At 46.5% G+C, this 22,500-nt stretch overlaps 4 protein-coding genes across 13 annotated transcripts in view; 1 reads left to right on the top strand and 3 right to left on the bottom strand.

The window, feature by feature from the left end:
• clec11a (C-type lectin domain containing 11A) overlaps window positions 1-2,106 on the top strand; it is a 4,701-nt gene extending 2,595 nt beyond the window's left edge. Inside the window, exons 3-5 of the mRNA XM_080490710.1 lie at window positions 1-65; window positions 157-240; window positions 397-2,106. The exon at window positions 1-65 is cut by the window's left edge and continues 43 nt beyond it. Coding sequence (XP_080346836.1) covers window positions 1-65; window positions 157-240; window positions 397-809 — 562 coding nt within the window. The 3' untranslated portion in view covers window positions 810-2,106. The remainder of the gene's footprint in view (window positions 66-156; window positions 241-396) is intronic.
• A 2,987-nt stretch (window positions 2,107-5,093) lies between these two features.
• Window positions 5,094-11,960, bottom strand: selenol (selenoprotein L). 10 transcript variants are annotated; one of them, XR_013936428.1, is made up of 10 exons: window positions 11,772-11,942; window positions 10,978-11,056; window positions 10,848-10,901; window positions 9,778-9,823; window positions 9,343-9,470; window positions 9,156-9,270; window positions 8,410-8,532; window positions 7,585-7,722; window positions 5,411-7,360; window positions 5,094-5,271 (listed from the first exon to the last, which is right to left on the bottom strand). XR_013936428.1 is itself a non-coding variant. In XM_080490709.1 (9 exons), the coding sequence occupies exons 1-9, from the start codon at window positions 11,869-11,871 to the stop codon at window positions 7,232-7,234; spliced, it is 912 nt and encodes a 303-aa protein (XP_080346835.1). In that variant the 5' UTR covers window positions 11,872-11,942; the 3' UTR covers window positions 5,095-7,231. The 10 variants fall into 10 exon arrangements, 1 of the variants encoding a protein (XP_080346835.1); XR_013936429.1 differs by having other exon boundaries at window positions 5,095-5,271; window positions 5,420-7,360; XR_013936430.1 differs by having other exon boundaries at window positions 5,095-6,289; window positions 6,562-7,360.
• A 918-nt stretch (window positions 11,961-12,878) lies between these two features.
• Window positions 12,879-22,500, bottom strand: part of LOC308126336 (tetratricopeptide repeat protein 13-like) — a 22,814-nt gene continuing 13,192 nt past the window's right edge. Inside the window, 6 exon segments of the mRNA XM_080490647.1 lie at window positions 12,879-15,707; window positions 16,140-16,219; window positions 16,776-16,854; window positions 17,512-17,591; window positions 17,679-17,814; window positions 18,434-18,543. Of these exon segments, the coding sequence (XP_080346773.1) occupies window positions 15,593-15,707; window positions 16,140-16,219; window positions 16,776-16,854; window positions 17,512-17,591; window positions 17,679-17,814; window positions 18,434-18,543 (600 nt within the window). The 3' untranslated portion in view covers window positions 12,879-15,592.
• LOC308126551 (tetratricopeptide repeat protein 13-like) overlaps window positions 20,174-22,500 on the bottom strand; it is a gene marked incomplete at its 5' end in the record, with an annotated part of 3,172 nt that continues 845 nt past the window's right edge. The window contains 4 exons of the mRNA XM_080491052.1: window positions 20,174-20,267; window positions 20,357-20,488; window positions 20,824-20,954; window positions 22,300-22,456. Coding sequence (XP_080347178.1) covers window positions 20,418-20,488; window positions 20,824-20,954; window positions 22,300-22,456 — 359 coding nt within the window. The 3' untranslated portion in view covers window positions 20,174-20,267; window positions 20,357-20,417. The remainder of the gene's footprint in view (window positions 20,268-20,356; window positions 20,489-20,823; window positions 20,955-22,299; window positions 22,457-22,500) is intronic.

Genomic DNA, 22,500 nt, shown 5'->3' with positions numbered 1-22,500 from the left:
CGTGGGTCACTACACTCTGGACGTTAAAGTCAGTCAGCTGATCGACCGTCTGTCCAGGATGGACGGTGAGACCAGTCTCCTCAGGTCGAGTCGCTGCTCTTCACACAGAATAACTGTCTTTACCTTCTTCTTCTCGTCTCGCCGTCGCCATGGCAGCTAAAGTCGGCGAGCTGGAGGAGAACATCCGGGAGGTTTACCAGCACAGCAAGGACAACCGCAAAGACATGGGACGACTAGAGGGTAAGAGAGAAGATGCTCTATGATCTGGATGACAGAGGAGGAAGATGCTCTATGATCTGGATGACAGAGGAGGAAGATGCTCTATGATCTGATGTTAGAGGAGGAAGATGCTCTTTAATAAATATTAATAATAAAAAGTGATTTGAAATCCTCCAGGTTGCCAGAAAGGCCGCCGGCTGGGCTACAAGTGTTACCTGGTGTACAACAGCCTGCAGGATTACGCCGGAGCGTCCAGGAAGTGTTTGGAGCGCGGTGGCCGCATGGCGATGCCCCGCGACCGCCGCGAGCAGGAGGCACTAGCCGACTACGTCAAGACCTTCTTCCACCCGGGGAACTGGCCGGTGTGGCTGGGCGTCAACGACCTGCGCTCTGAGGGGATGTACCTGTTCGACGACGGGACGCGGGTTTCCTACTTCCAGTGGCGGAAGCACTTCCTGTCCAGCCAGCCGGACGGCGGGCGGCGAGAGAACTGCGTGGCCATGGCGTCGGATGACGGCGACTGGTGGGACCACTACTGCGACCGGACCATGAACTACGTGTGCGAGTTTGACGACCGGGTGGCTCTTTAAGACGGACTCTTCTGGAAGCTCTAACACGCCATCGCTACGCCACTGCTACCCCTGATGTTTACAGTACTTTAGTTACCTTTAACGCGCCGCCGCCGCCGCCGCCGCCGGAGACATTAGGGCCCGTTCAGACCTGAAGTTAGCGGGAGGTTCAGGTGATCCGGTCACACGTGGCGAGTCCTAAAGACCAGCGTGAACAGGAAGCAGTCGTCACGAACTGTCGCTATCACAATGGCCGTCCTTGAACCGGTCTCACGGGAGGACCAAAGATTTAGAGCCGAGACCAAAGGTTTCACCACCGTTCTCCTACGACTGTTACGTGTCCTCTGGGACGAAGGAAATCACAACGCGTGAAGCGACTTGAAGAGGAAGAGCCGCTCCGAATGATTCTGGAGGACTGGAGGACTGGTGGACTGGAGGTCTGGAGGACTGGTGGACTGGAGGACTGGAGGACTGGTGGACTGGAGGACTGGTGGACTGGTGGACTGGTGGACTGGAGGTCTGGAGGACTGGTGGACTGGAGGACTGGAGGACTGGAGGACTGGAGGACTGGTGGAATGGAGCACTAGTGGACTAGTGAACTGGTGGACTGGAGGACTGGTGGACTGGTGGACTGGAGGACTGGAGGACTGGAGGACTAGTGGACTGGTGGACTGGTGGACTGGAGGTCTGGAGGACTGGAGGACTAGAGGACTAGAGGACAGGGGGACTGGTGGACAGGAGGTCTGGAGGACTGTAGGCCTGGAGGACTAGAGGACTGGAAGACTGGAGGACTGGTGGACTGGAGGCCTGGAGGACTGGTGGACTGGTGGACTAGAGGACTGGAGGACTGGAGGACTGGTGGACTGGTGGACTAGAGGACTGGAGGCCTGGAGGACTGGTGGACTGGTGGACTGGAGGACTGGAGGTCTGGAGGACTGGAGGACTGGAGGACTGGAGGCCTGAAGATCTGCAGAGACCCGGAGCCTGACGACAGCCTGGAACGAGGACCCGTCCAGCTCATGATGGACGCCTCGCATCACAACCAGGTCCTTTAGCGGAAGTGACGTAGCTGCAGTGACACAATCCGAACACTAGTGGTCAGCCTGAAACGCCCCATAGTGTAAACAGTCTGGACTCGACACGCGACCGGATCAGAGGAAACCCGTTAACGCAGGTCTGGACCGGAGCTTTCTGCTTTCAGGACATCAGGATCGTCAGGTTGTGATTTCCATGAATACAAACACGAATGTAGACGATGTTCATGTCTTGGAGATTCCTTCCTTCAAATAACAGTGCTCTTTCTCTTACCACTAAGTTACACCACTTGTGGCTGCGTTGTCTTTTTTTCAGCAAAGAAGGGGGAGGGGCACCAGAGATCCGGGGGGCGGAGTCAAAGCACAGAGGGCTTCACTGATATATTTGGAGTGATGAGGTCAGAGGGGGTCCACAGCCTTTTTCAGACCCTGTCTTCATGACAAATTGTCCGAATTGTCCCTCCTGTCTCCTTATCTAGGGACTTTACCTTAACCCCCTGGATGACATCACAGGGTTAAGGTAAGGTGTTAGGAGGCTTCCTAAAGGAGTCAGGAAAGGGGTTAGGAGGCTTCTTAAAGGAGTTAGTGAAAGGTGTTAGGAGGCTTCCTAAAGGAGTTAGTGAAAGGTGTTAGGAGGCTTCCTAAAGGAGTTAGTGAAAGGTGTTAGGAGGCTTCCTAAAGGAGTTAGTGAAAGGTGTTAGGAGGCTTCCTAAAGGAGTCAGGAAAGGTGTTAGGATGCTTCCTAAAGGAGTTAGTGAAAGGTGTTAGGAGGCTTCCTAAAGGAGTTAGTAAAGGTGTTCTAGGCAGATTATTACTTTGGTAACTTACATGATCTGCTCCTTTCTCAGTCATCCTGAGTTTCCCTGAAGCTCCGATGAGCGGGTTCCTTTAAATGTTGTCACTGCAACGAATTGTGGGGGAACATGAGCTGGTCTCCTTTGGTAAAGGAACCATCAGTGGTTCCTAGGCTAGAGGAGGTTCTAAAGGAAGCATCAGTGGTTCCTAGGCTAAAGGAGGTTCTAAAGGAAGCATCAGTGGTTCCTGGGCTAAAGGAGGTTCTAAAGGAAGCATCAGTGGTTCCTAGGCTAAAGGAGGTTCTAAAGGGAGCATCAGTGGTTCCTAGGCTAAAGGAGGTTCTAAAGGAAGCATCAGTGGTTCCTAGGCTAAAGGAGGTTCTAAAGGAAGCATCAGTGGTTCCTAGGCTAAAGGAGGTTCTAAAGGGAGCATCAGTGGTTCCTAGACTATAGGAGGTTCTAAAGGAAGCATCAGTGGTTCCTGGGCTATAGGAGGTTCTAAAGGAAGCATCAGTGGTTCCTAGGCTAGAGGAGGTTCTAAAGGAAGCATCAGTGGTTCCTAGGCTAAAGGAGGTTCTAAAGGAAGCATCAGTGGTTCCTAGGCTAAAGGAGGTTCTAAAGGAAGCATCAGCGGTTCCTAGGCTAAAGGAGGTTCTAAAGGAAGCATCAGCGGTTCATAGGCTAAAGGAGGTTCTAAAGGAAGCATCAGCGGTTCCTAGGCTAAAGGAGGTTCTAAAGGAAGCATCAGCGGTTCATAGGCTAAAGGAGGTTCTAAAGGATGCATCAGTGGTTCCTAGGCTAAAGGAGGTTCTAAAGGATGCATCAGTGGTTCCTAGGCTAAAGGAGGTTCTAAAGGAACCATCAGCGGTTCCTAGGCTAAAGGAGGTTCTAAAGGAAGTATCGAGCCTCCTTTCCTTTGCTTACTGAGAATCAGACGGTCCACATCATGGCCGCCACACAGAACCCTTCCGGGGTGAAGGAGGAGTGATAGAGAAGGAGACAGGAGGGACAATTCGGACGTACCTCCTGGACTTGGTACTTTTATTTTGACAGTCACCATAATAACAACACAACTTGGTGGTTGTAGAATGTCCTGTACTTCAAACAACAAAGCTTCACATTCCTCAGCGTTTTCAGCTGAATCGTCGTGTTTCCGGGTTCTGAGACGATCCGTTTGGTGTGGAAGTGGAAATCACTGCTCTGAACTGAAGCCCCTTCCAGGATAGTCCAGACTGAAGGTTCCTCCTGCAGCTGGAGACCAGCAGGGACTCTGCTGCTGCTTCACTCCTGGAATCCAAACTATTGGTTCTGAAGCTCCGACAGACTGGAGGAGGAGAGAAAAGGACAGGAGGCAGTTTGGAGAGGATCAGCAGATTCCTCCATCAGACACACGCCTCCCTGCAGGAAAACACCCACCTGGAGACCACCTGGAGACGTCCTGGAGACAACCTGGGGCCTGGAGATGACCTGGAGGATGGAGACGACCTGGGGATGACTGGGACGCCCTTGAGGGTCTGGAGACGACCTGGAGTTTGGGGACATACTGGGGATCTCCTGGAGATGACCTGGGGATGACCTGGATGCCCTTGAGGGCCTGGAGACGACCTGGAGACGACCTGGTGATGACCTGGATGTCCTTCAGGGCCTGGAGACGAGCTGGAGACGACCTGGTGATGACCTGGATGTCCTTCAGGGACTGGAGACGACCTGGAGACGACCTGGTGATGACCTGGATGTCTTTCAGGGCCTGGAGACGACCTGGAGACGACCTGGAGACGACCTGGAGATGACCTGGATGTCCATCAGGTCCTGGAGACGACCTGGAGACGACCTGGAGATGACCTGGATGTCCATCAGGTCCTGGAGACGACCTGGAGACGACCTGGTGATGACCTGGATGTCCTTCAGGGCCTGGAGACGACCTGGAGACGACCTGGTGATGACCTGGATGTCCATCAGGTCCTGGAGACGACCTGGAGACGACTTTCCAATATAAAACCAGTTCAAAACAAAGTAACTAAACGGCGATTCTAGAATTCTGACAAGCGTTTAAACACAATTAGAAAGTAGAGCTACACTCGGTAGAGCGCAGAACTTCACCAACGCCGTGTTTGTTTGTGCAACCGAGTTAGCATCGCTAGGACTTTAGCCGTTAGCTTATATCAATGTAACGGACGCTGATCTCCAGGAGGTGCCTCTCTCACCTGCTTTGTAAGGGACAGTTTGGGATTAACTCAGACGGTTAGTCGTTAACGTGCTCAAATCTGACGGATTGATCCTCGATGACAAATCATCCCTGAAGATTTCATGAATTCAGTAGAGTTTCTGTAAAAAGGTGGTAAAGTACCTAAAACCCATAAATCCACGCAGACCAACACACAACCCAACGTTCACTGGAGAAGTTAGAAACCTGAAACTAACATAAAACTTTAGAAAAGAAACTGAAGAAGAGGATAAATGAACGACTAAACTTTATTTGAATGGATGAAGTTTTATTTTGGTTGTCAACATTCAACAAGTACATTTTCCCTTCAAGAACACGTCTTACAACCAATAAAGGTTTTGGGCAGAAGAAAGGTTTGATTTCCCAGCCCCCCTGAACGTCACATCAACTCAACCACGTTCCTCTAGAACACACGTGTCGAACTCGCAGCCCTGCACGTTTTCAATGTCTCCCTCCCCTGAACCTCCTGATGGTTCATCACCACATTCAGCACAAAGCCAGAGAACGAGCTGCTCATTGCAATCAGCTGTGTTGAAGCTGGGAGACATGGAGAACGTGCAGGGCTGCGGCCCTCGAGGCCTGGAGTTCCACACGTGTGCTCTAGAACCTTCTAATGCTTCTCAAGAAGAAACGTACTGCACCGACTAGTCACATCACCGATATGTATTAAGATCACATTTTAGAAACTTGTTGAATTTTAACAGAGAACTGATTAACTTAAGTTGATCTCTACTCTTCTTCCTTAACAACTGAAACACGTCTTTATTCTTATTTTGATCATTTCAAACCGAAGCAAACCTCTTAAATCAGAACGTCCTCGTTTTATTCTGAAGGATTGGATCCTCCTGGGAAGGTTCTCGTTCCCAGCACCAAACAGAATATCCAGCAATTTGAACTTAAGAGTCGATTTGTATAAAAACAAGCAGGAATTATCCCCGTTTTTAAAACATAAACTTCTGTCTCTGCAGGAAAGTTAGGATATGATCTCGTTCAATAAAGTCGTATAACTGATTCCTTCAAAGTATTTTTCAGTTTTTGATTTAGTCCTTTCAGGTTTTAGGGTTTCCTGTTCTGCGCTTTGTGTCAATGAAACGTTTCACACTTCATATCTTTATATTCATTTAATAAAAACAGCCGATCAGTCGTCATTACATCTGAATGTCCTGCAGCTGGAAAGAAAAACAAAGTAGTTTTATCTAAAACTCTCAATCTGCTTCATTTTTACGTTTTGTGTTTCCATGGCAACGATAAAAACACTGAACACGATGTAGTACGCATGCTGGGCCACCGGGTGGTGCTGTTAGTTTGCAGGAGAGAACAAAACGTCGTTAACATGATCAGGAGCAGCGTTTACGAAAAGTTGCATTTTGTCCCATTTCCACTGTATCACAGCTTTTTCAAAAAGTGAACTTGTCCCCCTTTTCCAGAGAGACGGAGCGTTTGGGACGTCTCTCTGGTGAGCGGCTTCAGCGGCTCTCCAGAGAGACGGAGCGTTTGGGACGTCCGTCTCTCTGGTGAGCAGCTTCAGCGGCTCTCCAGAGACGGAGCTTTTAGGACGTCTCTCTGGTGAGCAGCTTCAGCGGCTCTCCAGAGAGACGGAGCTTTTAGGACGTCCGTCTCTCTGGTGAGCGGCTTCAGCAACTCTCCAGAGAGACGGAGCGTTTGGGACGTCTCTCTGGTGAGCAGCTTCAGCGGCTCTCCAGAGACGGAGCTTTTAGGACGTCCGTCTCTCTGGTGAGCGGCTTCAGCGGCTCTCCAGAGAGACGGAGCGTTTGGGACGTCTCTCTGGTGAGCAGCTTCAGCGGCTCTCCAGAGAGACGGAGCGTTTGGGACGTCCGTCTCTCTGGTGAGCGGCTTCAGCGGCTCTCCAGAGAGACGGAGCGTTTGGGACGTCCGTCTCTCTGGTGAGCGGCTTCAGCGGCTCCGAGCAACAAAACTAAACTTAGTTTCCACTTGACAAAGTGTGTAAATGAAGCCTCACTTGGTCTAAATAGAATTTGCGTATTTAAAAAACAAAACCCTTTTTCCCCTCGAGGTTCTTCGTGTGGCATGTCGGTGGAAGTGGGCGTGTCCATCTGCGTTTGTTTTGGCGAATCAGGGATCAGAGCGACGGTGAGAAACAAAGATGGAGAATCACTGACGTGAAGAAGCGTCAGAAGGTTAAATCACGAAGGTAAATCAGTGTTTTCAGAGAGAGAAAAGTTAAAGTATTAAAAGTTCCCGACTCCGATACGACGGAGAAGATCAGAGCTCTTTGCTTTCCGCTTCCAGCATCGGTCACACGCCTCCATGATGTCATGACTGCGAAGTGTGACGTCATAAACGTGACGCAAAGAGCTGATCTTCCCCCGCGGCGTCGGAGACGTGGGCGGAGCGTCCAGCGGCGTTCCTTCAGGCCGAGGCCTCCGCCGCATCCGCCGCGCTCACGATGTCCGCCACAGTCGGTCGGTCCAACGGGGTTTTACTGGGATGACAGAGAAGGACCTTCCCTGATTGGTCCAGCAGAAAGTCTCCGCCCATCTGGAAGGAAGACAAACTGCTGCTCTTCACTGAGTCCAGACTCAACCTGCTGGAAACCAGCCGCCATCTTGGTCACATCCTCAACCTTAAAGTGTCCTGCTGCCCTCATGTGGCTAAACTTAGGTACTGCAGGTTCATGATGAAACACACCCCCCCCCCCCCACAAGTTTCTGGAAAATTAATCTAAAGGCAGGACTGAGACGACAGTATGAAGACAGACAGACCTGGTAGATGTCCTCCAGCAGACGGGGGGCGATGTCGGGGAAGTCCCGCTCGGCGGTCCTGAACTCGGAGTACTGCAGCAAGCAGCCGAACTTCATCACCTTGGAGTAGGACGAGCCCAGACCGAAACGTCTGTAGATCTGTGGCGGGAGGCAAACAGAGAAGAGGGAGGGGCTTATGGCCGCGTTCCCACGGCAACGCTTCAGCTGAAAACGCAACGCATTTTGATCTCAGGAAACGTGGGACATTTACCCCCCCCCCCAAACCAAATGGGTACGCCTCGAAAATGTAATCTGATTACTAGTTACTCATTTGAAAGTAACTTCTTTAGTAATCTAGTCATTTCTTTAGTAATTACTCGCTTTTAAAAGTAACCAAGTTTGATTACAAGTTACTTTTTTAGTTAATTTCAGCAGCTGCCCCCACGACTCAACTTCAAAATGACAACCGGTTTTGCCCCAAAAAGGGGCGGGGCTTCCTGCCAATATATCTTATTACTCAGGAAAAGTATTTAATCAATACATAATATGATTTATAATAAAGCGTCTTGACAGACCAGGAACTAAATGAAAAGGAAACGACGTTTGGAGGCGGCCGATGTCTCAGGAACGTCGTCCAGAGGTCTTGGTCTCTGTCCCCTAAAGTCTTGGACCTTTAAACAGGTCCGCCTCCGTCAGTCCAGACTCGTAGAGGCTCTGGTCGTCCTGGAGACTGGACTGTCAGTAAAATACAGGCTCCGACTCTCTACTGCCACCAAATGACCAAAAGTGGTACCACTCATATTTTACAAACTTCCCCTTTAAATAAATGAGAGGAAAGTTGTGAACCTTTCTCTGTGGATCCAGCGCCACCTGCAGGTTACTCCCGGTCTGTTCCAACCAAACAGCCGCCGCCTCCAGGCTGGCGAAGGAGACGACCAAGACCCCGACTGACCGAGACTCCAGGAGGCTCTGAGGAGGAACATGCAAACTCAACACACAACGGCAGCGAGTACTCCGGCTTCACGAACAGTCCGACCAGAACACAGAGACCACCGGGAAATACACACAGAACCCAGGGAAAACACAAAACAGAAAAAACACACAAAACAGAAAAAACACACAAAATGCAAAAAAACAACACGCCACACAAACACATGAAACACAAAAATACACAAAAACCCATTTCCTGTTACTTTGTACTTTAAAGTCTGCTGAGTAGGAAGTTTTTTACTCAGCAAGTCAGATCCAGTCATGGAGGTTTTTATGTAGCAGCTTTCTGCTGTCACACACCCTCTGGTGGTAGAAGTTGGTATGACGGCTCCCTGCACTCTGACCTCTGGTGGTAGAAGTTGGTATGACGGCTCCCTGCACTCTGACCTCTGGTGGTAGAAGTTGGTATGACGGCTCCCTGCACTCTGACCTCTGGTGGTAGAAGTTGGTATGACGGCTCCCTGCACTCTGACCTCTGGTGGTAGAAGTTGGTATGACGGCTCCCTGCACTCTGACCTCTGGTGGTAGAAGTTGGTATGACGGCTCCCTGCACTCTGACCTCTGGTGGTAGAAGTTGGTATGACGGCTCCCTGCACACTGACCTGCTGAGCCTCCAGCTCGGCCACGTGGTCTCGTCACGGCAGTCATCCCACGTGTCTGATCAGAACCAGCAGCAGCTTCTGCCCCGGACGCAGAAACTGCCCCAGAGTCACACTCCTACAATACAACAACACCACTCAGCATCACGGGTCTCGAACCGGGGAACCAGGCCTGTGCTGCCGACATTACCTTCCACTGCGTCCGTCCGTCAGCTCGGTGTCGGGACTCAGACTGTCGGGTGTTTTTGTGCCTGAGAGCTGACCGTCTGTCGTCTGCAGACCTTCATCCACACTCTGCAGGAAGGAGTCCCACTCAGTCTACACACACACACACACACACACACACACACACACACACACACACACACACACACACACACACACACACACACACACACACACACACACACACACACACACACACACACACACACTTTACTTTTATACAAAAGTGTGTGTTTCATGTCGAACTGATGAGGCCATAAAAAAGTAAAGCTAATGAAAACATAAGTTAAAGGTAATAAATGCTGTGGTTTCATTAAGAAAACTAATAAATAAACATAAAATTATTAATTTAATAAAAGAATAAAGCAGACGAGTAAAAATATAAACAGATTTAACAAACCTCCAACTGACGGAGCTCCTCCACCTTCTCCTTCACTGGTGCATTGCTGACACACACACACACACACACACACACACACACACACACACACACACACACACACACACACACACACACACACACACACACACACACACACACACACACACACACACACACACACACACACACACACACACACACACACACACACACACACACACACACACACACACACACACACACACACACACACACACACACACACACACACGTTTGTTATCTTCATTACAGTTGAACTCCAGAGACGGTTGATGAGGTTCATCTGATTCCAGTTCTCTAGAATGGAGTGTGATCGATAGGAGGACAGACTGGGACAGACTGTCCTCACTCTGGGAGGGGACAGACTGTCCTCACTCTGGGAGGGGACAGACTGTCCTCACTCTGGGAGGGGACAGACAGAAATCTCTCTCTGCTGCATGTCAACCTGCATTAACTTGTCACAACGCCCACGACAAGAATTCACATAATTATAAGTGACTCTTCTTTTTCTGCCGGCGGACAAACGGTGGAACTCAGAACCTGAACACAAGTGACGATATGGACCTTACATCTGCCTTACATCTGCCTTACATCTGGACTGACTGACCACCGTACTGACCTACCAACATTTTCATCCACTTACTAAGTTATCAACATAACTATGTGTTAACCAACCAATGGACATACGACCTATTACAATACCGACCTACCAACCAACACATTGACCCCCTACCCTACCGACTCCCTACCATACCAACTCCCTACCATACCGACCCCCTACCATACCGACCCCCTACCATACCGACCCCCTACCATACCGACCCCCTACCATACCGACCCCCTACCATACCGACCCCCTACCAAACCGACCCCCTACCATACCGACCCCCTACCATACCGACCCCCTACCATACCGACCCCCTACCATACCGACTCCCTACCATACCGACCCCCTACCATACCGACCCCCTACCATACCGACTCCCGGACCTACGACTCTCCCTACCTGACCGCCACACAGACCAACGGATGTGTTGAATCATACTTACTCATAAGATTGCTGCCATACTGCTTCAGCTTCACTCTTCTTCTTCACTCCAATGCTGCTCAGAACACAAGTTTGTTTGAGTCACACATCAATCACCCGGCTGTCTCGACGAGCCGCTGGCTCCTCCTCACCTCCTGTAGAAGTCGGCTCCGGCTGTGATGAGGCCGAACAAGGTGGTGATCTTATAGGGGACGAATTTCTCCAGGGAGGCTGCGGGTGAACAAAGGAGCCACAGTTACTAGTCGGCTGCTTGGTACAATGGCCTTGTGTTGGCAGAGAGCATGACAGGGATTAGATTACAGCTCCTTCACACCTCTGAGGCCTGTAATTCCACCTGATCTGCTCTCACAATGATGCTCTGCTCAGGGGTTTAAAATATTCATCAAAACTGTAGTTATAATCATTGTAATCATACTGCAATACTTTGAATTATGAGATGACACAGAAAGTGCAGTTTAGTAGATTGTACTTTGTCCTCCCTCATAAAATCCTTTAACCCTTTAACAGGAGAATAACCAATACCAGACTCCATTTAGAGTTGTATTTTTTTACATTTTTAACCATAACTACACCAAACATAAAAACAGAAACCTGGATTTCTAAATTAAGTCAAACTGTTTTATAATTCGGCATACAGTATGTGTACTGCACGTACAGGCTTATCTGGTCCCGTTCTGTTTACTCTTACTGAGGCTCCACTTTCACGAGTTGATCAACGGTTTTATTGACCAGTTCAAGAGGTCAAAGTTCAGAACTGAGAGCTTAAGTTGTACCTCACAAATGCCGAATTACTGAAGACACCTGACCGACTTCATCAAATATGAAATCAACTTTGTAGATGTTTGGAGTTCTAATCCCAGCAAATTGCCCAGAATTGTCCGAACTTCCATCAGATTGCGTGAGAGCAGTGTTTTCTGGCTCCTACCTGCAGCTTCCTGTTTGGCGTTTTCCAGAAGAACTTTGCTCATGTTGAGCAGCAGACTGAGAGCAGAATAGAGGGTGTCTTCACTCACGTCCTCAGCCATGATTACCTGCTGCCTCCTCTGAGGGACTGAGGGAAACCGGCTGCCATGCGAGCTCTAATACATCCTGACATGTGAACGCACCACGTGAGGCTCGTGCTGCGTTCACGGGAACTGGGAAAATTACCTCCGACTACGCGTTCCAATTTGGAAATATAAATACAAATAATATTGTTGAGAAACAACAGTGGCCATGAAACACACAAGTACACACCAACAGATATAGATTTCTCATTGTGAGCTAACAATTGTACAACTTTGTAGTTTCAGGTGATCACAGGTGATTTAAAACATTACTTGTTATATATTTCCTTGTACTTTGTACTTTATTACAGTACAATGCCAGATGCTATAAACATTAACAATGGGAGTACACAGACATGTTATTACGGTGACTGTCAAAACAAGAGTACCAAGTCCAGGAGAACTTGGACTGGGGGTCACGACACCACAGAGGTTGTTGATTGGCTCGACTGAGCTGAAAGTGCAGAACTACTAGTTACTACGACCGTGGTGTGCAGTACACAGTCGCAGCTTTTCACAAAAGTTGTGTTTTCCCACATTATCATGGATTGGGAGCGTTTTCAAAAGCTTGGTCCCCCCCCCCCCCCCCCCCCGTTTCCATGGAGTCGGCGTGCCCCCCTCCTCGTTTCCACAGAGATGCTTTGTTTTCAAAAAGTTCCACCTTGGTAGTAGTTTCCCCCAAAAATATTTTTTAAGTGACTGAGCACCGTTGTCATGGAAACGGACCCAAAACTCAACATAAGTTTTCACTTGAAAACGAGTCCTTAAAGTCTTAAAGAACCTCAAGATATAAAACTGTTCAGCTTATTGGCGGCAAAATAACAACAAAAGGTTTGAACTTCAGATTTTAAAGATTGTGGAGTAAATCACATTGTGTGTTTTGTTCTTAGGTATGAGTGAAACCACACCAATCCAAAACAACAACTTCATTATGATCCTAGTCCTGCGGTGTAATGGAGGACGGAAGACAAAGCAGACATCCCAGTGGGGTCAATGTGTCCACACATTTTATTATTTGCTGCTGAACATTCATCAATACAAAACAAAACCCTTCAAGTTTTAAGATAAGTTGTGCACTCGTCGCTCCGTCAGCCATCGCAGCACTGAGGTGCAGAATGTTCAATTACTCTTCTCGGAAATGGAACTAAATGACGTTAAAACGTGGATTTAAAACAGAAGGTAGCGCGCTAACCAAGCAACATGTCGCCCCATGTTGTAATACCACCTTCTACCACAAGGTGGTGTGGAGTCACTCAGATCGGTTTTCAGTCCAAAAAGATTAAAAAAAATAAATAAATAAAAAATTATGAGTCAGACTCATTACAGCCACCCGGTGGACAAAGGTAGTACTACATCAATATTACATACTGCATCTCTAAAGCCGGGGACAGCCGATGCAGAAGAAAGTAAAAACAAGATGTGAAAAATGAAAAGATGAAAAAGAAACTAAAGAAATGAGTTCTGGAAACATTCAATGCCGGCAGTCCTGACGTGACTTCCAGCAACGAGGCTGTGAGAATTTAAAGCTACAGACTCCGAATATTTCAAGGTCGTCAAACTACTGTGCTTGATTTTAAAACCACCCAGGAGGGTCGGAACGTTTTCAAAAACCAAACGACAAAAATCTGTTTATAATCTGAAACCGAGAGTTTTCAAAGTGTGAGAAGATTGGGTTTGTCCGGCCTGGAGCCGGTTTTGGTCCAGGGACCTGAAGTTGGACACGCCTTGTAAGACAAGGAGGAAGTGATGCCAGGACTGCTTCACAATGAAAAGTACTGGCGCCACCTAGTGTTAAGAACTGCAATAGGCATCCAGGATTTGAGTGAGTTTGAGTTCATTACTATGTTTTAAACGTAATCGAGGCCAGAAGAAATGAAATACTTTTGTTTTTTAAATGTCAAACTGAAGTCTTTTTAAAGTTTTCACTGTTTTGCCAAATGGTGACGTTGTGAAATCTGATTTAATCCCTTGGAAACAGATTATTTGTGCTTTTTATACACATATCTATTTATACGTGCTCAACATCCTGTAGGACAATGTCCTTGTTTTTAACAGAGACAAGAGACGAGTGTCTCTGACTGTCTGTCCCGTGAGCCCGCCCACCTTCCATACCACCGTTTCTATTGGTCACGTGACAGGAAGTGCTGAGCAAACGCTTTCAATAAAGTTTTTGTTCCGTTTCTTCTCTTTCTTAATGCTCCTCTGCTGATAGGCTGAACCAACCTTAAAGTGCCAATCAGAGCGTTAAAAAGACTTTTTAAAAGGGTTTTGTCTGTGGAGCTGCAGACAGATTGTGGTTTTGTGCTTCGGACGCCTGCGGAGCAGAGGCGGCGCCACGCCAGACAGAATAGTTCTACATCCCAAACAACCAGACGGCCGCCGCAGTTCAGCCTCTAGTGGGATTCGCTCCATTTCATGGAGCTCAGATTGGACTTGATGGCGGCAGAACAAGAGGAGGGGCTTCAGAAGACGTTCGATTGATTAGGCAAGAGACGCATAAGTCAGTACAGAGGATCGATTTCAAAAATTCTCACAATAAAAAAAAAAGAAAAGAAAAATAAAACTACAAAATGTTTAACTGATATCAAAAAGCGTTTTTAGAGTGAAAATGGCCTCCGACTGCTTTTTCCAAAAGCATCATTACTTTATCAGAAAATATCTGCAGGAAGTCGGTAAATTTCAAGTTCCGTTTTGTTGACTGAGGCTTCTGTGGTTTATCGGCTCATCATCCTCACATTAGATTCCTTCTCTCTGGGATCAGTGAATAGAACATTCAGATCCTGGAGCTCGCTAAAAAACTCATTAAATACCAACTTTTAAACCCCTAATCTAAAGATTCCCCTGATTTAACAGAACTTTTAACTCCTTATGAGCTTCGATTTAAAAAAAGTAAACTTTCTTATATTATCAGTGTAAGACTCAAGTTTTAAAAAGCACCAGCTTTTAAAATTCAATTCAACTTTATTTATAAAGCTCCAACTACATCACAGTCATATCTAGGTGCTTTTTACAGAGCGAAACCCGCCAGAACCACATGAGCAGCAGAGCGACTGTGGAAAGGAAAAACCACGTATGGTGGCGCTTTCTGCTAAAAGTAAGGTACACAATGTCTTAGTCGGTGTTGTAATACTACTTTGTGCCACCAGGTGGTACAGCGAGTCCTCTTTTCTTTCTTCCTGCTTTTGGTTGAAGAAAATAATAATAATAATTCAGATGGGAAATATTCAACCAGCTCCTGAGAACATCTGTTGAACAGGACTCACTACTGCCCCCTGTGGCAAAAATGTGAGTTTACAGAAAACTTTCTGCACTTTTATGGGAAAATGTCTTGATAAACATCAGATTTGGATTCGATGTTGGAATAAAAGTTAACTTATGGCAACAGGTTTAATGATTTAAAAGGTGGACATCCTTTCATTTTTTTAAGAACTGAAGATATTATATTGAAATCTGTGAGGAAAATGTTTTAATTCATTTCAAAAAGACAACTCTAATAATAGAGCGCTAAATAAGTTAGTGGAATTGTTTTTAAACTAATTTGTTTTGAGGAAATCAGAATCCGGAGTTGTTTGGGATGCAGAAGAAGTCGTCCCGTTGTTCTGCCCAGTGTAAAACCTCTATAACCTTCATCATCATCATCATCATCATCATCGTTTCTGTTATTAAGACTCAGCGGCCTCTCAGCTGCGTGGAAGCTGTGTTAGGACTTCTTTGGACAGTGTGAAGACGAGTCTGTGTTGAGGACCTCGATCATGGTCCTGGTGGACGGGAAGGCCTCGGCTACAGATGGAAGACTCTGGTACCAACCTGGTAAACTGGGGAGGAAGAGCAGAACCTTAGACAGTGACTGACGGAGACGTCTGCTAGTAGAGACTCTGTCTCTGTTCAGAACAAGACAGTCCTGTCTGCCGCACGTTCTGCAACTTTGGTTTCCAAGTCTTGATTCAGTTTTGAAGCACAAGATGATCTTAACTTGGCAGACGGGACATTCTCCCACCATTTCTCTCTTGAGGTGTTCCACGAGGTTCTGGTTTGGGTCCTCACAGGTATTTGGACCCCATTTACACAATGATTCCAGTGAAAACGCATCACGTTGCATTCTCGTTTCAGAAAAGTTTTGCGTCTCCACGGCAATGATTTGAAAAACAAGATATGTTTACATGGAAACGGCCAAATAGCACATATTCTCCACAACCGATGATCTTTAAAAGGCGAGTACGGGAATCAATGAGTGAGAACGTCGGTACCTTTTGAGATTCATCCAGCTCTTTGCAGTTTTACTGAAGCTGTCTGGACTGGGAGTGGTCATGGCTTCAAAATCCACCAGCTGGAAGGCAGCGAGGACAGATGAGAGCAGGGACAGTGAAGACATGCAGTCAATAATCCATCCTGAGTGGGACGCAAAGCTACAATAGTGCCGTCATAACGTGGAATTTTAAACTTCAGTGTTTCTTAAAGAGCAAACATGAAAAAAAGGTTGAGATTTTAATAAGAAATGTAACAAATAGCAGAGAAAAGGAGTTTGATCTCAACATGAAGCGAGTTTGATAGAAGCGAGGAGCTCATGGTTCTGATGCTACTCTTCAGAATTTAGTTTGAAAATCTACTTGTTTAGCAGGTTGGAGCTTCTTCAGGCCCGCGGGCTTCATGTTGGACCCGCCGCTTTAGAGGTTGGATGAAAACAACTCTTTACGATCAACACGGCCGCACGGCGGTGACCCGGCCCGGCCCGGCCCCACGGCGGTGACCCCGCCCCACGGCGGTGACCCGACCCGGCCCCACGGCGGTGACCCGGCCCCACGGCGGTGACCCGGCCCGGCCCCACGGCGGTGACCCCGCCCCACGGCGGTGACCATAAAAAAGAAGTAAACATGTTTGTTCACCTTTCCTTTGGGGATCCGACCGATGACCTCCTTCCCGCTGGCCATCAGCGCCCCCATCACCACCGAGTACGCCACCACGCTGAGGGGGAACACAGCAGACCCCCTCAGACACCAGCTCTACGTACGTCCTCATATTTAACATCATGGCAGTGTTGGCCATGACATTTAGCATAACTAACTAACTAACTAACTAACTAACTAACTAACTCGTCCAAACTGACTGAAGTCATCATTTCTTTTTCATGGTGCATTCACCGTTAGCTTGTAGCGCTACGCTCAGAAACTCGATGCTAACGTTGCTGTAATGCCGCTAATTCTAGCAACTAAACAGGAAATGATCAATGTTCTGACATAATAAAGTTCTGGAAGTACTTTGGTCCCACGAAATGATCAATGTTCTGACATAATAAAGTTCTGGAAGTACTTTGGTCCCACATGAAAACGTTTCTGTATCGGAGCTGCGTAATGTGAGCATGTTAGCATTAGCCGAAGACTTAACAGATTATAGAGCATCTTCCTCCTCTAATCCAGATTATAGAGCATCTCCCTCCCCTATCATTAGATTATAGAGCATCTTCCTCCTCTAATCCAGATTATAGAGCATCTTCGTCCCATCATTAGATTATAGAGCATCTTCCTCCTCTAATCCAGATTATAGAGCATCTTCCTCCTCTAATCGGGATTATAGAGCATCTTCCTCCCACTGACTGACGTAACTTGAGATGTTTGAAGTTACCTGGAGCCTCTGGAAAGAGGCATGAGGTTGCAGAAGTAATAAACCAAAGACAGGATCAGGTTGCACACGGCATCTGCATCCTGAGAGACAAAAAGAAAAGTTGTGATGTTTGGATGGATGAATGGATGGATGGATGGGTGGATGAATGAATGGATAGAGTCTCTCACCCCGAGCTCGGTGGAGAGCATCAAGGCTTTCCCTTTAGCTGTGAGGTCCTTGTAGATGGATTCTATCTCTGTCTGATACTGGTGAGTTCGTTCCTCTGTGGTCTGAGTCTCCACCGAGAACAACATGTTTCCAACCCTGGAGAGAAAACACACACACACACACACACACACACACACACACACACACACACACACACACACTGTAGAAATAGAGCAAAAAGAATTGGAGACATAGAAAAACGGAGAGAAGGAATGGAAGGAGAAAGCTCGAGTGAAAGAGTGAGAAAACAGTGAAGAGGAGAATGATAGAGGGAGAAGGACAGCTAGAAAGTGATAGAATGAAATGAAGATATATCTTTCTCTCTATAGAAACAACAGAGGTAAAGATAAATAGCAATAATAAGGCAAACAGGGAAAAGTAGACAAAGAAAGAGAAGAGAAGAGAAGAGAAGAGAGGGAGAGGAGAGGAGAGGAGAGGAGAGGAGGAGAGGAGAGGAGAGGGAGAGGAGGAGGAGAGGAGAGGAGGAGGAGAGGAGAAGAGAAGAGAAGAGAAGAGAAGAGAAGAGAAGAGAAGAGAAGAGAAGAGAAGAGAAGAGAAGAGAAGAGAAGAGAAGAGAAGAGAAGAGAAGAGAAGAGGAGAAGAGAAGAGAAGAGAAGAGAAGAGAAGAGAAGAGAAGAGAAGAGAAGAGAAGAGAAGAGAAGAGAAGAGAAGAGAGGAGAGGAGGAGAGGAGAGGAGAGGAGAGGAGAGGAGAACCTGTCTCCGGTGATGGTGATGGTGAAACCGTCGTATTCTTTCCCAGAATCCTTCATGCTCGGTACTTTGGAGTTGACGGTGAAGCCGTCTCTGGTTTTACTGTTGAACTGCTTCAGGAAACAAAAACACAGAAACACAGCAGATCTTCACTGTTCAAAGAACGTCGACACCAAACCAACAAACCTGATACCTAACACATCCACCGTTATACCAGAACAACCCAATGCTATACCCCAAAAACCCAACGTTATTAAAATAACAAAACCTAATCACGTCTAAAAAAACTAACATGAAACTGATAAACTAACATTAGAACAAACTAAAAAGCTACAGACAGAAAATCTAAAACTACACCAAAAAATATTTTACCAAAACAATGTTGTAACAAAACAAATCCTAACTTCACGTAAAAAGAAAAACTATTATATCAATAAACTAACAACAAAAATGCTATACCCCAAAAAAACAAGATCATAAACAAAACTCCCAATGTTGTATCAAAAAGATCTAAAACTAAACCCAACTTCAAATTAAAAACACAAAAAACTATCAGTATATCAAAAAAAAACACGTTATTCCAGTAAATCAAACATTATTCCACCCCAAAAGAAATACATAAAATACATAAAAAAAACAAAACATGCTCCACCATAAAAACCACCGTTACACCCCAAAACCAACATTACAACAAAAGCCAAAGTTATACCAAAAAACATGATGTAAAAAAACATGATGTAAAAAAACATGATGTAAAAAAACATGATGTAAAAAAACATGATGTAAAAAAAACATGATGTAAAAAAACATTGTGTAAAAAAACATTGTGTAAAAAAACATTGTGTAAAAAAACATGATGTAAAAAAACATGATGTAAAAAAGCGTTGTACCAAAAAACAATATAATTCCCCACAAACTGCTCTACCCAAACAGCCATTTCTTTTAAAGCAACAGAGTTGGGTTGTGTGTATTTGTACATAAAGTCCAGGTTACCTTCATTATGGGGAGCAGGTCTTCCACTTTGTTGACGCTCTCCAGCGCCTGGCGGACCTCCAGCAGGCCTCGGGGATTAAACGCTCTGAGACACAGAGCAACACCTCAATATAGAGCTCTAGATAGAAACAACACCTCAATATAGAGCTTAGATAGAAACAACACCTCAATATAGAGCTCTAGATAGAAACAACACCTCAATATAGAGCTCTAGATAGAAACACCTCATTATAGAGCTCTAGATAGAAACACCTCCTCAATATAGAGCTCTAGATAGAAACAACACCTCAATATAGAGCTCTAGATAGAAACACCTCCTCATTATAGAGCTCTAGATAGAAACACCTCCTCAATATAGAGCTCTAGATAGAAACACCTCCTCAATATAGAGCTCTAGATAGGCGGCAACATTTACCCATGATACACCAGGATTCTGTCTTTGATGAAGTCCAGGATGTTGTCGAAGTACGCCAGGTACCTGATGTTGATGATCTGACCCCTGGGGGGGGGGGGGGGGGAGAGACTGAATTCAATCATTGGGAGGATTTAAAAGTGACTGGCGACATAAATGATCCAAAGTTTAGTGTTTTTACTCCACAAGCCTGTATTAGCTTAATGCTAGTTAGCCTGATGGAGGATGGATGGACAGACAGACAGACAGACAGACAGACAGACAGACAGACAGACAGACAGACAGACAGACAGACAGACAGACAGACAGACAGACAGACAGACGGAGGCGAAGCGTCACCTGATGAGGTTGATGTGGTTGTTGAAGCCTCGGCTGAGGCTCCTCGCTGGCATCTGGTCCAACCACAGAACTGGCTGGTCTGGATCCGCGATCCTGCACACAGAGAGGAGGAACCGGTTCAGGAACCCGGTTTCAACTCTGATCTCCGGTCTGCAAGCCTTCATCTTCCTCCTCCTCCTCACCTCCTCCACTTCACGGCGATGTCGAACATGTCTCTCCACTGCATCTGCCTCGTCTTCCCGTTCACCGGACCTTAGAGTTGCTCCAGGTTCTCTGCATCGCCTGCATCACCTCCAGGGTGGCCAGACCCATGGCTGCTCTCACACACACACACACACACACACACACACACACACACACACACACACACACACACACACACACACACACACACACACACACACACACACACACACACACACACACACACACACACACACACACACACACACACACACACACACACACACCACACACACACACACACACACACACACACACACACACACACACACACACACACACACACACACACACACACACACACACACACACACACACACACACACACACACACACACACACACACTGAGTCTCCACACCCCCTGCAGAATGTCAGGACCCCCCCCCCCCCCCTCCCCCCTCCTACCTCGGTGGATCCTCCTGTTGGGGAGGAAGCCTGGTGTGTCGTACTGCATGAGCGCCCCCAGCTGGTCGGCGCTGCAGATCAGCTTCTGCACCTCGATGCTGTAGCTCTCAAAGTTCTGTGGCAGGACGTCTCTGAGGACGGACACGGACACACGGGGAGACATACACAGAGACACACACACACAGAGAGACACGCAGACACACACACACGCAGACACACACACAGAGACACACACACCGAGAGACACGCAGACACACACACAGAGACACAGAGACACACGCGGAGACACACACAGAGACACACACACCGAGAGACACGCAGACACACACATACACGCAGACACACACACGCAGACACACACACACACACACACACGCAGAAGACACACACGCAGAGACACACACACACAGAGACAGAGACACACACACACAGAGACATACACACACAGAGAGACACACGGGGAGACACACGGGGAGACACACGGGGAGACACACGGGGAGACGTCAGGATTCCTGTTCCGTTTCAGGCCTCATCAGATCTGCTAGTTCACTTTTGAAAGTGAAAAAAAATATTTTATAAGTTTTGATGTTTTTTTCTGTTGTGAAGGTTCTGTCATTGAATTGTTCCGTTTTAAAGATATTTTCATTTGAAAATAAAGACATTGATTTAAACAAGTTAAAAAATGCTTCAAGTTTAGAGAAATGTAGAAATAACCGACATCTTCCACTAACTTTTAAAGTTTTTAATGAACCTTGAACAATTCAAACAGGAATTATATTTACTTTCCATTACTTCAGGTTGTATTTCAGAAAAGTCAATGTTTTGTATGTTATTGTCTTTTTCCTGTTTGTTTTTTTAACCAGACGCCTTTTTAATTGTAATTAAGTTTAACAAAATGATTTTAGTTTAGAAAAGTGTAGAATAACAAAAAGATGTATATTTTATCTCTTATATTTAAGCTTTTGTTTTTTTAAGTTGAACCTGTAAATAATCCGATTCTAAATCAACTCAAAACTTTATTTATTATTCATTAGTTGATTAAATCTTTTATTTCATTTAAAGAATCTTAGTATCCTCTATTAGTTTATCTAATAGGAGTAAAAAAAAGGAAAATGTCTGAATATTTTAAATGATTTTTCCTTTTTTACTGAAAACAATTTAACATTTCTTGAACAATATTTGAAGGTGTTTTTTCTTTTTCTTTTAGATTAACCTGTAATATAATTCAATGAAAACAACTAAACTTGCATTTAGACAGTTTTTTCAAAAGTTCCGCCTCTGGACTTGTTTTCAACAAGTTGTGTTTTCAGCGTCGTGTCACCGTTGCCGTGTCACCGTTGCCGTGTCACCGTTGCCGTGTCACCGTGTCACCGTTGCCGTGTCAACAGACGCCCGAAACGTCACAGAAGTTTTATGTTTCCACGTGAATGGTTGTGTATGAAGCACTGCTGCTTCAAACGAAGGGAGGCGACTGACTTGATGTGAGGCTGCAGGCCCGGCTGCTCCTCGTAGTCCTCGATCAGGAAAGGAAGGTTCTTGGCCCAGTGGTTCTTGAAGTTCCCAGGTAGGTCCTGGTCCACATTGTACTCGGCCACCGCGACATCCAGGTGAGAGTGCAGGTACCGAGAGTACTCTGGCGGAGAGAGGGAGATATTCAGAGAGGTGGCCAGTCTTCCT

Source organism: Lipophrys pholis (genome assembly GCF_963383615.2).
Source record: "Lipophrys pholis genome assembly, chromosome: 21".
NCBI classification, from domain to species: domain Eukaryota; kingdom Metazoa; phylum Chordata; class Actinopteri; order Blenniiformes; family Blenniidae; genus Lipophrys; species Lipophrys pholis.
The sequence above is the reverse complement of the archived record's forward strand: the minus strand, read 5'-3'. Positions and strand labels throughout refer to the sequence as shown.